Source organism: Mustela nivalis (assembly GCF_964662115.1).
Source record: "Mustela nivalis genome assembly, chromosome: 18".
Classification (NCBI taxonomy): Eukaryota; Metazoa; Chordata; class Mammalia; order Carnivora; family Mustelidae; genus Mustela; species Mustela nivalis.
The window spans coordinates 11,297,617-11,311,287 of NC_139037.1; the positions used below are offsets into that span (position 1 = coordinate 11,297,617).

At 48.5% G+C, this 13,671-nt stretch overlaps 2 protein-coding genes across 3 annotated transcripts in view; one reads left to right on the forward strand and one right to left on the reverse strand.

The window, feature by feature from the left end:
• The window catches only part of ADAT1 (adenosine deaminase tRNA specific 1), a 43,823-nt gene extending 38,532 nt beyond the window's left edge, over positions 1–5,291 (forward strand). For both annotated transcript variants that reach the window (XR_014305934.1, XR_014305935.1), the window contains one exon: positions 3,817–5,291. The gene's annotated coding sequence lies outside the window, so the exon portion shown is untranslated. The remainder of the gene's footprint in view (positions 1–3,816) is intronic.
• On the reverse strand, positions 1–9,940 carry GABARAPL2 (GABA type A receptor associated protein like 2). The gene is made up of 4 exons (XM_082712311.1): positions 9,750–9,940; positions 9,366–9,421; positions 8,050–8,222; positions 1–602 (listed from the first exon to the last, which is right to left on the reverse strand). Exons 1-4 carry the CDS (start codon positions 9,781–9,783, stop codon positions 512–514), a joined length of 354 nt encoding a protein of 117 aa, XP_082568437.1. The 5' UTR covers positions 9,784–9,940; the 3' UTR covers positions 1–511.
• Positions 9,941–13,671: the final 3,731 nt, after the last annotated feature.

The window sequence follows — 13,671 nt, forward strand, 5'->3', positions numbered from 1 at the left end:
CTTTATAAGAGGAAGTTTTATTGTTAATTATTTACCTTAATATTTCAGAAAGAGGAACAGATTAGCTCAGTCCAACATGATTGGCAGTTGGCAAAATCTAGTGAAGCAAGTGTCTGATTGCTAAGGATTTAATTTGGGTGCTTTTAATACTTAGCCATCTTCAACACTTCAAACATAATCCAGAAGAAATGTATCATCTCCCTCCCTTTCACTTTAATACCCCACCTACCTCACTTTAATATGGAAATATCTTCATTAAATAATGATCCTCAGAGAACAGGTTCCCTGGAGGGTACAGCCATGAGGACAGTGCACAAAAAGGCAAACTCAAAATAAAACTCTGTATGATAATTTACTAATCTAAGGAAACAAAACCTTCCAATATATTAAGAAATAAATCCAGTTACAAATGCACTACTTAGGTCTATGTGAAGAGGTCTGGTAACTGAAAACGGCCGGCTATTTACAAGATACACAAGCAGGAACGGTGCACCTAGCCCAGCGCTGGCCCTCAGAAGCCAAAAGTGTTCTCTCCGCTGTAGGCCACATACAAGAATCCATCTTCATCTTTTTCCTTCTCGTAAAGCTGTCCCATAGTTAGGCTTGAAAGAAAAGAAAAAACAACATTGAGAATTGGGTTTGGTCTCTGAGTCTGGGTGTTTGAAGAAAGATGATCTGAGGATAAGGGACAGACCGCAACCGCTGGAACCAGTTACTCTGCCTGGGTGGTAGATCACGAAAGTGAAAGTAATTCCAATCTCAGCACTGCTGTGTGCCAACAATCCGTGTTACCAAAAGGAAATGGAGCCAGGAAAGATTAAAATAAATTAGGCTCCTGGCAATCAGTAAATAAGACTAGAATCAAATCTCCACCCTCCTGCCCTGCGGCAAGGCCATGCACAGTGCGCACGGGCGGGCACGCACGCGCGCACACACACACCTAATTCTTCCTTCAGAGGCCAGTGCTGGCTCCTTGAGTGGGCTTGCCTGGTTAGCACCTGAATGCTCTCTGGATGCCAAGGGCAGGAGATAAAACCTAAGCAAAATTAAGAGCCTAAGAGGCCCATCCCTGCATGGGTGAAGGACCAAGATAAAGAAACTACATGGGGCTTGCTTCTCCTCCTTATGTGAAGGTTTAAAATCTGTACCTAACATGATCAATATTAGTGGGTTCAAACTTGTGGAAGCTCCCCCACCAAAACCCTCATGCCCCTGCGATCAGCATCAGTGCCATCAAAGAGAAGTTATTTTCCTCAAATGTAATGCAAAAAGCCCTGATTGTATCTGGGATCCAAAGAAACCCTGCCCAAAACTCCTAAGAACCCTCCAGAAATAGATAATTGCTGAAACTAAACATGTGTGGGCAGGAAAGCTGGTTTTCCTAAGCGGTAAAACAGAATGCATGCCGTACAGGAGACCGAATCTAGTTCTCTGCCACGGATCTGAGTTGTACAGGCTCCAGAGTTAAGACTAGAACCACGGGGAAGCCAGGAGAGCTGTGGCCACGTGACTGCACTATGAGAACAGCAGGCGGCACAGATGTGTGCTGAACGTCAGTGTGCCCCCCGCACGTGGGGTCACCGAGAACCAGTAAGACAGCAGTCTGACAGCCAGCCAAAGACGGCACAGGTCACTAGCTGCACAGGCCACAACAGCAGCTTATAAGCAGGACTCAGTAAAACGAGGGCCAAGGGGTGACAGAGGAGGGTAGGGCCGCAAGCTGGTACAACTGGGACTGCCCCACTCTGCTGGCGAGCTCCCGGCGGGCTGCGTAGACCTCCATGTAAACGGGGACATAAACCGCACGGAGCAAGGGGGGGTTTTCCTTTCCTGTTCTTCCTGCCCAACTGCCAGCTTGGCCCGGCTGGCTGCGTGGGCAGATGAGAATTCTTAAGTAACAACATGAGGGCGGAGGAGTCTGAATACAAATGACCTGTCACCAGCATCTGGTAACTAACACAGTGCTCCCGAGCTCTAACCTGGGATGTGTAAAATAAGGACGCCCTGGCCCGGCACTGTCTACACGCGCTATTTCTGCGAGGAGGGAAATGTCCTGCAGTCTGGCTGTCCGGTACCGTAGCCGCTGGCTCCAGGCGGCAAGCTCAGACCCGTCTGAACTGGAATGTGTTGTTACATTGTGTAACAACATCATGTGAAACATACATAAGATTTCAAGCCGCCTGGGAAAAAAAGGATGTAAAAATCTCAATTTTTATTATATGTTGAAATGACATTTTGGATATACTGGATACATAAAATATATTACAATTCACTTCACCTGTTTCCTTTTTAATGCACTAGAACACATTTTAAATTACAAATGTGGCTCATGCACCATTTCTCAACAGCACTGCCCTGGAGCACACGAGGACTTGAGGCCCCTGAGAGCAGTGAGTCCCAGCCTCAGCTCTACAACAGAATCACAGGGGAGCTCTGCGACATCTCCAGGCTCAAGCCCAGGCATCAGTAGGTTTTTAAACTGCCCAAGATGATTCCAGGTGAAGCAGGTGGAAAAAACAGTCTCTCTACCAGAGGGAGCCGTGCTTGTCTTTTTAATGTATTTGCTTTTCTTATGTGAAGCAAGCAACATGGGGCTTAAACTCAGGATCCTGAGATCAAGATTTGCAGGCTCTACCTGACTGAGCCAGTCAGGCGTCCCATCTGTCTTCCGTTTGTCTGCCTTGCTCAAAAGAGCCATGTGATTGGCAAGTGCCGTGAGGAGCCAGCGACCAGCCAAAGGCTTGACACGTAGCCGCCTCTCTCAAGACCACCACCCGGCTGGCTGGGAATGCCCCAGGACAGAAGCCCCAGTGCATATCCAAATCCCACTGCTGAATTAGAAATACTTGAGGAGGGGCGGCTGGGTGGCTCGGCTGGGTGGCTCAGCTGGCTGAGCGTCCGAGTCTTGGTTTTGGCTCAGGCCGTGATCTCATGGTCATGGGATCGAGCCCCATGCCGGGCTCTGTACTCACTGGGGAGTCTGGTTCAGATTCTCTCCCCCTCTCTCTCAAATAAATAAATAAAATCTTAGGGGGAAAAGAAAAAAAGGAAATACCTGAGGATCTATGTAAATACCGGCGGCCCACCCCAGACTCGGCCTGTGGTGAACAAGGGCCCCCGGCTGCCTAGGGCAGGCCTGGAGACTGTGTGAGCGGAGGCCGGTCACCATGTGGCTCTCGCTCCTGCCTGTCTCAAAACTGCACTGTCTTTTAAGTAAAACTTGAGCTTATACATTTGTTTAACCTGTGCCCCAGCTGCTGCAGAGGCGGATCATAACCCTCCGAACTATAACAGCACTTATGTGCCAAGCACTGTTCTGAGTTTATTCTTTTTATCCTCACGGCAGTCTTCGGAGGCAACATCACCCTCACAGGGATCACAAGCCACAGTTTACAGAGAGCAGAAGTGAGACAATAAGAAAAATGACACACAGGGAAGTTACATGATTCACGCGAGGACACGTGCTTCGCACTTAGCCGTGCCGCCTCCAAGTGAACACGCAGATCTGTCCTACTGCCCTCACGTCGGCATCCTGTACCTTCTGCACAGATCGCCTGAGAAAGAGCTGCTCACACACGCACACACACGCACACGCGCGCCCGAAATCACTCGCGCGTCTGCTCCCAGCGCCTCTCTGGATTCGGGAGGTCAGAGCGGAGCCCGAGATTCTACATTTGTAACAGATGCCCGAGGAAGGCAGCCGCTGCCAGCCTCCGCGTCTCACAACTCGCTCCTTCAGCTCCTGTAACGGGACAAACGGCTGGTTGTGCTACGACTCTAAGAGTCCTCTTGCTGTTCTCCTTTTCTGTCGCGCAGCCTCGTCGGAAACCTGACTCGGCTGGCAGCAGCACCGTGTTACACGCGGAGGACAGCCCTGGGGCAGGCACTTGGAAAGTGACGACACTCACGGCGGGCAGCTGCCGCACACTCCATTCAGCGGCCCGGGACCGAATGCCCGATTCTGAGAGCCACTGAGTGCCGCAGGAGAACACCGAGACACCTTACGGTAGGACTTCAAAATAGCTCTTAGAGGATCGGGCCGCACACATACAGAGCCGAATAATTTGGTCTGAAGCCAAATAGAGCTGGCCGCAAACACAGTTTACATTTTGAGTCCCGTTAAAGAGTTAAATGTAAGTGCAGGGGGGCAAAACGCGACCCCAGTTAGCAGACAGTCTCCCAACAGGAGGCTGGCCTGTCCGTTTAGGACAAGTTCCACAAGCCTCTGAGGAGGTTCCTCCGTCTCAGAGGCCACAGAGCCCGAGCCCCGCAGCGCTGGGCAGGCCGCGGCCGGGATGCCCGAGGATGCTCGTACCGGCGGCTCCGACGCGCCCGTCGGGCAAGGCAGCACAGGCCTGCGAGATGGCCCGACAACTTGCAGGCCACGCTGCACCTCCACAGCATCCCGCCCAAGTTACTGGCTAAGGAAGACACACAGAGATGACCTCAGACCCTAAAGCTCACCACTGTGACATCAGCAAGGACAGCCACTCACCCTGGAAGGGTGCGGCTGAGCACCAGGAGGCCCGCCACCTTCCACACTCGAGAGTCTGATGAGGAAAGAGATGGGAAAAGCCAATGGCAGAGTCAAGCCACGGAACCAATCTCAGGTGTGGTGGGACCCTGAAGAACCGAGTCCAATGAACCTAAACTGACGGCAAAAATGGTCACTCACCCCTCCATTCGGAGTCACCCAGATTCAGACAAACCAGCCAATAATAACGGCACCTTTCAGAAGGGTCCCCATCCAGGAACGGCCGTGCTACTGAGGGCAAACACTGGCTTTAAGCTACTCGAGAGCACATGCGCGGGGGCAGCTGACATAGAAGTGTGTGGGTGCCTAAGCCCTGTAGAACCTCCCTAACCAAGGTTAGGTCATGAAAGCCGTGGGCTCCAGCCTGACTCAGGAATTGGCTGGCCCGACGGGCACACACCTGGACACCCATCTGCTTTGGCGCCCACGTGCTTCCACTGGACCTGGACTTCTCTCTTTCCAGCAGGGGAGGATGGGGAGGACAGCAGGGGTGAGGTGGGAGGACAACGGCCACTGCCGTGGACCCTGGAAAGGCAACCACCTCGAAGTGAGAGGTCATGTAGCCAGAAAGGCTCCCAACATTCTGAAAAATAAAAATTAACTACTGGCTCTTCCTTCCGTCAGATTTTTCTCAGATATAAATAAACCCTATTCTGTTACTGCGGGAATAAATCTTTGAAGAGACATTTACCTAGAAATGATCAAAAGTGCTTAACCTAAGCACATTTCTAAATAAAGGATGGACTGTAAGATGTCACAACTTTTACTTAATAGCTCTTTAAAATCGAAGCAGCAACTAAGCACCACAATATTAAACAAACCGGTTTCCAAATGTAACTAACATTCCCAAATTATCACATCTTAGAGATATTTTACTTAATAACATACTACTGTTTCTATTTTAAATGGGGATCAACAAGACGACTCTGTGTTCTAAACAAAGACCAAAACGTAGATACCATTGCCAGGTCTGGGTTCTCCCCTAATGCCATGACTGGGAAGCCTGTACACTGATAGTCTTTCTCGAGCTCGGTCTGCACCAAGACACAATTCTTTTGTTTTGGGGCTGATTCTGGATACAGGAACCTAGGCAGAGAATTCAGCTTTCCAATGCTAAATGGGAAAAGGGAGCTGAGTAAGATTCCCTCCCCCAGCCCTGCTCTAAAAAAAATAGAACTCAGAAAGAATTTAGGAAGTAAAACTCTCAGGGACTTGCCTTGGTCTCTATTTCTAGAATCAGTATTTAATACTCACTAAATACGATCACCACCACATTTTTACATGATAATCACTTGTGCTCCAGAACACTCTCCCAAAGTTCCACTGCAAGGCAAGAATAACTGAAGTTACCTCTGCTTCGCCTCCACCTCACACGTGAGCCTCCCGCAGCTCTGTCTGTCACAGGATGGGAGAGGCCTCCGGCAGGCCTGGATTCACCCTTTCCCAACTCCGGTGTCCCCAGACTCTCCTAAGGCTGCAAGCCCTGGTGGAAGGTTAAAGGAGGCCCCACACCTCCCTAAGGAGGCTGGAAGGAGCTGAGAAGAGGCTGCTGCTGAAGTGCCTTGGGGAGCAGAAGGCAGGGTTGAGTCACACACCAGCTTTCACGGGAGACCCTGTGTGATTGTGTGTGTGCTGCCGTCAGGTGATCAGCATTTGCATAAAGCCCAATGATGTCACACACCACTTTTGTTTAGAAACCATTTTTCTTAATAAAACCAAACTGCTGCATTAAGTGTGGGAAAGAAAGCCATTAACTGAGGTCAAAGACCTGGGCAGAGGAAGCCTGGTTAGTCATTCTCTGAAAACCTGACTTGGGTCACTGGTGTCATCTGCTTTAGAGTTGATTCTTACCAGCCTGGAAAGGCAAAGGGGACTGGGAGAGAAAAGGAAGCAGCCTCTGCTGCCCTGACAATCACTTTCCTTTCCAATTCTATTTATAGCTCAGGGATAATGGAGGGAGGGGGCAGTTGCTAATCTGCAGCCATTTTAATTGCTAGATTAACATGGAGCCATCAGAGTAACAATGTCTCCAAAAGCCTTCCCTTTAAGAAGTATCATGGGATCAGAATTGATAAAATAAATTCAATGCCACAGGTCAGTCACCTACTTCCTCTACTGAGACGCCACCTCCAGGAAGGAGGAAAAACAGGGTCGCCAAGACTCTGCAGAAGCAGGGTGAAGGAGTGAGGACTTACTTCCCCACCACCTTGAGAGAAGCTGAGTGTGACCACAGATGCCCACGGCTTCCAACTCTGATGAAAAGTGCACCCAGCACCACGAAGCCTACAGGCCCAGGAAGGAAAGCTGGAAGAGCTCCAACAGGCGGCAAGACTGCCTCTGCCAACACCGCAGCTTCCCAAACTATAGCTGTAGTAGGCCAACAGCACCTAGCAGTCAGGGCCAAGGCCTACCTCCTCAGGCAGAGCATTTCATTTCTTCCCTAACCTGCTTCTCTGCCAAACACAGGAAATGGATGTAGTTGAGACTGGGAAAGCAAAAATCAGACGAAAAAATAGCCAGAGCTCTCTACTTTTCTTAAGAAAAGGACTGGAATTTGGCTTACACCTTTCAAGGGTTTTCAAAGGAAACATATTTTGGCCATATGGGCCTCGTTCCCTGGGATTCTGAAAGCCTTAGCTTTTAGAAGTACTACTTTGGAGGGGTAACAAATTAGGCTTAGTTTGGGTCTCTAAGATGAGAAGCAGCCAGAAACTCACACTCAGGGGAGAGGGCCTAACATCTGGCTCAGAGGCTAGTACTCAACCAGTAATAGCCAAGGACTCACCAGGAATCCAGAAGGAGCCAGGCCATTTTCTTTTTCCCACAGGGGACTAGAGGTGGGTTGTCAACTACACAGAAGGAGAGAAGTATAATGCCCCTGCCTAGATTCAGGCCCCAAGTTATCCCAAAGAAACCTTCCAGGCAGCACAACAGCTAGAGCAAGGCGGGGGCCAATGACTCTGACAGTCGGAGCAGGTGGGACGAGGGAGGTGTAAGTCTATAAAGAGACCTTGGGGAATTTTTGCTGGACAGTAGCCATTCCAGCATACCTGAGGATCAGGCAGCTATGGGCTTGCACAGGGGCACAGAACTAGGTCTGGAAAGCCAGCAGCAGGGTGATTAACTGGAGCTGAGCCTCAGCAGGGCCCAAAGGCTCCCAGTGGAGAATGGAAAAACTTATTTCATGGGTCATTTGAAGAAAACCTCATTTTAGGTTTCAGTTCTACTGATGGCTTAAGCCTAAGTAAATCCTCCACTGTTTTTAAAGGATTCGTGAGGGTCTGAGGCTAGATTTCAGGTTTTTCTTTTTTTTTAAAGTCCAACCTTGTTCTATTTTCTTGATCCAAAATACATTCCCACGCACTACAGCCCTTTTTCATTTTCCTTGAACTCCTCATGTCAGGGAGCACAAAATCCAGACTTTCAGTCAGGACCTCTAAGAGTTTTCTGACCTCCAAAATGTAGAGTTCTGTAAACAGCCAAGCAGATGGCCACTGCCAGTAAACACCTCTCACCTGGACTGTGGGACTGTCTTATCCACAAACAGGAAGATTGCCTTTTCAGAAGGAAGCTGGATCCTTTTCCTGATGATCCACATGAACTGAGCCACAGTGATGTCAGATGGAACCAGATACTTCCGTTTGTCAATGTCAACAATCTGAGAGCCTGAGACTTTTTCCACAATCACCTAGGAAAGCAAAGAGAGATCAGGACTGGATTTCTAACGTGAGGCTCTGGCCCTGCGTTCTTTTAGCCTTGCCTTGTCAGGGAGCTGATGAATAGTATGTGGGCAAGGAGGTGGGTGGGAAACTGCACAACACTGGAAAATAGGCCCCTGATTTAATAAACCACAAACTCTGAACTCTGGAGGTTAAGAACTGTCATAAACGTATGATACAGAAACAGAAAGTGCTTTTCTGTGGTCAATTATGTTTATCATCCTGGATCTCAGCAAGCATAAGAGAAACACAGCCCTTACTACAAAGCTTTTCAACATTTAGTCCGGGCAGAACTGAGACTATCTGGTAACGGTTTCATCTACAGCCAGTTACTCCAGGACCCTAGAATGGATCTGCCTTCACACCAGAGGAGAAGACCCCAAGGAACACAGGAAACGGGAAAGGATGGCCTAATAGGAATGAGTGGCAATCCCAGACAGCCAAGAACCAAGCTCCTCATTTGGCCTGTTGCTTCTCCCTGAACTAGGTTTCAAATGTGTCCCTCCTGACCCCTCCTCAAAAGAATTGTTCAAACAATGAGCTACAATGACAGGCATGGATGTCCTTTAAAAATCAGTTAAGGATTACAGAAACTTACCCCCTACCACAGAAGAAATATAGGATCATACTTATTACTGATTAAGGAGAAATGAGAGAAAGGGTTCTCAGAGGCTTCTCAGATTTTTTGGTGAGGAAAGGAAGCCAGAAGTCAAGCAAAGATAGAGGCTCAAAGTTAAGGATGAGTGTCCTGAGACTAAAGTACCACTTCTAAGACCAAAGTGACAGTCTTCCTCCACGATTGTTCCCCAAAGTGGCAGTGACCTGTTGCCCTGTCCTAGAACATCGTTCCTTACATAATTGGCGAGGGAGCCCAGAGGCTGCAGACAGCTCGCTGGCCTAGATCAGGAGATTCAGCACTGAGACACCCTGAACAGCACCAGCTCAAGCCCCTCACGCCACGGACCCGGAAGACCCCTAACCCAGTCTGGCCTGTCTGCTACTGTAACTGGGACTGGAACCTCAACTTGTCAACTGTTGAATGGCCCAGGGCCTTATCACGAGTCCTAAACGACGGGGTGACAGGGAGGTGAGGGGGCGGGGAGTGCACTCACCGGAACCCGGTCGGGATATTTCGCTCGGATCTTCGCAGATTCCACACATCTGTGTTCTGTGGGAGACACAGACCGGCTGATGGTCGCTCCTGCCCGACCTCAGGTTCCCGGGTCCCCAACCCTCCTCCCCCAGCGACCTGCGCACGCCCCGGGGCCCTTGTTCGGTGTCTCAGCGGCCTCGGCCCTCGGCCCCCGCCTCCCGGCAGAAGGGCGAAGGGCGGGACAAGATCCGTGGGCAGCCGCCTGGGGCGCCGAGGCCTCAGCGACCCGAGGCCGGAGCGCGGCATCCGCCCCTCCCGGCCCAGCCCAAGGCGGCCCGAGTGGGGGAGGGGGCCCACCCACCGTCCTGACCCCCCACCACCCGGTCTCTCAAGGAGCCCTTACCCAGCGAGTGGTCCTCCTTGAACATCCACTTCATGGCGGCGGCTGGGAAGGGATGCAGCCGGCTCTCGGAGCCGCGGAGCTCAGCGAACCAACCACAACAACAACGACAGCAGCGGCGGCGGCGGCGGCGACTACACGACAGGCGGGACTTCCGGCTGCCGGCGCCTAGCAACCGGCCGGGGGCGGGGCTTCCGGCGCCTTTCACTGGGCCGCGCGCCGGGGGGGCGGGGACACGCGTAAAGGGGCGGGGCAGGAGACGGCTCCAAGAGGGGCTACCGCGGAGAAGTGGGGATGATGACGTTCACTACAGGGCTGTCTTTGAGGGTTTTGGTGACTGGGAAGGGGATGTTGTCGGGAGCTGGTAACAGGAGTGGGGGGCTCGGTGGACGTTGGTAACAGGAAGAGGAGTTTGGGGGTATGGCTCATAGGATAGCTCTTTCATAGTGGACTTTCTTAAGGGAAGTCTCGGTGCGACGGGAATTCTGGAGGTATGAATGACAGAAGAGGGGTCTCTGGGGGTTGGTGATGGCAGAAGGAATCTGTTTGGGGCATTGACAGTTTGGGGAGTATTGTTTAGGGTGGTAATAGGTTGGGGGCACAATACAGAGAGTAACTTGAGGGGACTGTGGAGAGAAGTACTGATGACAAGCGGGGGTTCAGTATTGGAGACAGCCGTAATAGGTTGTCTTGGACCTAGAAACTGAATTTAAACAAATTCTCTTTCCTTCCTTTTTTCATGAATAAGTATTTGACTAAACAAGAAAAGGTATCACAAATATGCATTTGAGGAGCGTAACATAGCCCTGATCACAAAGAGACCCCATAACCTTAACTGCAGAGGAGTTAGAGGTGATTGTCAGGCTGGGAGAATTCCCCTGAGAGTTGGTCATAAGACAGGTTTCTTTGGCAGTCAGCATGGATTTCAGCAATGACAGCCTAGGCGGTGTGTGTGTGTGTGTCACCTGCCTGAGCATATGCCTTGAGGTTCTCCAGTGATGTCACTCCTTTCTTCCTAGCAGAGTCATCAGGACAGTCTGCTCAGGGTCAACATCTGTTTACAAGCTGGTGAATATGTACCAAGAATATTCATTTAATTGGGCACGTGATTCTTGCCATGTTCTTGTGATTCTGATGCATCTGAAAGGCTTGCATATTTGAACATTGTCATTCATCATTTCCTACAGTTGTAATTCCTGATGGATGCTGTGGAATCTAGCTTCATTCTAGAAGTATTTTGGTTATTTTAAGATCGTCTGAGCAACCAAAATAGGTTTTTGTTTGCTTGCTTGTCTCCAATGAAGTGAAAAATCCTTTGAATTTCATACCTAGAAATCATTACTGCTACATAGAGGAGCACTGTTCTAGGTATTGGGGGAAAGCAATGAACAGAACAGACAACACCTCTGCTGTCACGGAGTTTGCATTCTGGTGGAACAAGATGAAAAATAAATATGTTATGTAATGGTGGGTGCTCTTTAGAAAATAAAGCAGGATTGGTGATGAGTGATGGTGGGATAGAATGCTAATTAGGTAAAGTGGTTGACAGGGACAGGAAGGAGCCTTTTGTGGCTGGAGCTGAATAAACAAGGGGGAGTGTGTTAGAAGATGAGATCAAAGCGATGTATAATAAAACTAGTGAGCTTTGAATTCCATATGAGGAACTTTGGTTCTTATTTAGAATGAGAAGTCAGTGGAGGATTTTAAGTAAAGGTGTGACATGGTATGGCTTTCCTTTTGAAGTGAGCAGGCTAGCCTCTTTATAGACAGGCTATAAGGAGTTGAGAATGGAAGCCAGGGGAACAGTTAAGAAACTGTTGTGATAATCTGGGTGGGAGATAATGTAGGCCTAGACCAAGATAGTGTGTGGGGGGTTGGTGGGAAATAGTTGTATTCTAGATATATTTTGAAGGTAGAGCAACAGAATTGATGATAGATTGGAAATGAAGTGTGAGGTACAAGTCAAAGTCAGGGTTTTTGGAAGGATGGAATTGCTATTTACTGAAATAGGGTGGAGGCAGCTTGAGGGGGTGAGAATCAAGGTTTGGTTTTGGCTATATTAAGTCTAAGATGCCCAAGAGACACATCCAAATGAAGACATGGTGTAAGTGAATAGGTCTATGAGTCTCAAATTCAAGAGAGAAGTATTTAAAGCTATTGAGCTGGATGAGATCAGTTAGAAAGTGAGTTAAAAAATTGAAAATACCTATTTTGCAAATAGAATTAAACACTGGGGAATCAAGGTAGATGTTCAAAATCGGACAGTCAGTGAATCAGTGGAGGCGTTTGAAATTGGGCTGAAGACCACTGCTTCCTTTTACAGAACTGGTCATTGTATCCTAATCCAAGGCATGTGTATACCACCTTGCTGCTGGAAGACCTTAGTATACTCCTCAGGGGAAAGATCCTGTCAGTTACCCACTTATAAGCATGTAACCAGATGGTCTCAATACAGGGCAGTATCTTTCTGTCTTCTATCCTTACCTACTTTCTTGATGTCTTTTTCCAGTTCACCATTCTAACTGGCTTCCCTGATCTGCCCTGATGATGTGCATGCTCCTCTTTATATGTAGCTTATTAAAGGCTCAAAAGATACCAAATGCCTTCCTTGAGGGGGTGGCTAGTTGAAAAGGTGAGTCAGAAGAAAAAAAAATAGGTTAATGAAAGTATACAATTACATATTAACAGACTCATAAAACATGCAGAATAAATTTCAAATGCTGGAGAGGTCTGTAAACATGGATGGTGAGGGGCGGTTAGGACAGTGAGGGGCTGACACCAAACTAAATGAGGTTTATCAAGAAAGACTTCACAGAGAATGTGAATCTTTTTTTTTTTAAGATTTTATTTATTTATTTGATAGACAGAGATCACAAGTAGGTAGAGAGGCAGGCAGAGAGAGGAAGGGAAGCAGGCTCCCTGCTGAGCAGAGAGCCCGATGTGGGGCTCGATTCCAGGATGCTGGGACCATGACCTGAGCCGAAGGCAGAGGCTTTAACCCACTGAGCCACCCAGGTGCCCTGAGAATGTGAATCTTATGCTTCAGAGAGAAGGGTACAATTTCCAAAGGATAAACTTCCCTTAATAGATAGAAACAAAGGGTGGGTTTGGGAGAGGGAATGGTAAGTAAGCTAGATTAATGCTGGAAAGCCTTGATGCATACTTTCAGACATTCTAATCTGAAGATAACCCTGAAAGGGAGCTTCTAGAGAGGAGTAGAACATGATCAAATTGTGTAGTTTTAAGAGAACAACTCTCTTTGCCCTTAAAAGAAAATTGTATTAAGAGGTGCCTGGTTGGCTCAGTCAGTTAATTGCCTGACTCCCTTTCAGCTCAAGTCATGATGTCAGCATCGTGGGATCAGGTTCCGTGCTCAGCAGGGAGTTTGCTTTTCTCCGTGTGTGTGTGTGTGTGTGTGTGTGTGTGTGTGTGTGTCTCTCTCTCTCTCTGCCTCTCCCCATGCTCACAGGCTCTCTTTCTTTCTCTCTAAAATAAATAGATCTTGGGCGCCTGGGTGGCTCAGTGGGTTAAGCCGCTGCCTTCGACTCAGGTCATGATCTCAGGGTGCTGGGATCGAGTTCCGCATCGGGCTCTCTGCTCAGCAGGGAGCCTGCTTCCCTCTCTCTCTCTCCGCCTGCCTCTCTGTCTACTTGTGATTTCTCTCTGTCAAATAAATAAATAAAATCTTTAAAAAAAAAATAAAATAAAATAAAATAAATAGATCTTTTTAAAAAGTATGGAACATGAGAAAATTATGGAAATGAAAACTGAGAAGTCAGTTCTCAGTTATGAATATATGAAAATGACACAATATACACAGATCATTAGCATTTTTAAAAATTAATATTCCATCTTAAAGAATCAAACCCACAAAGACTAGCTTCTTCAAACCACAGAAGCAAAGAGTAAATCTTAGTATCCATTG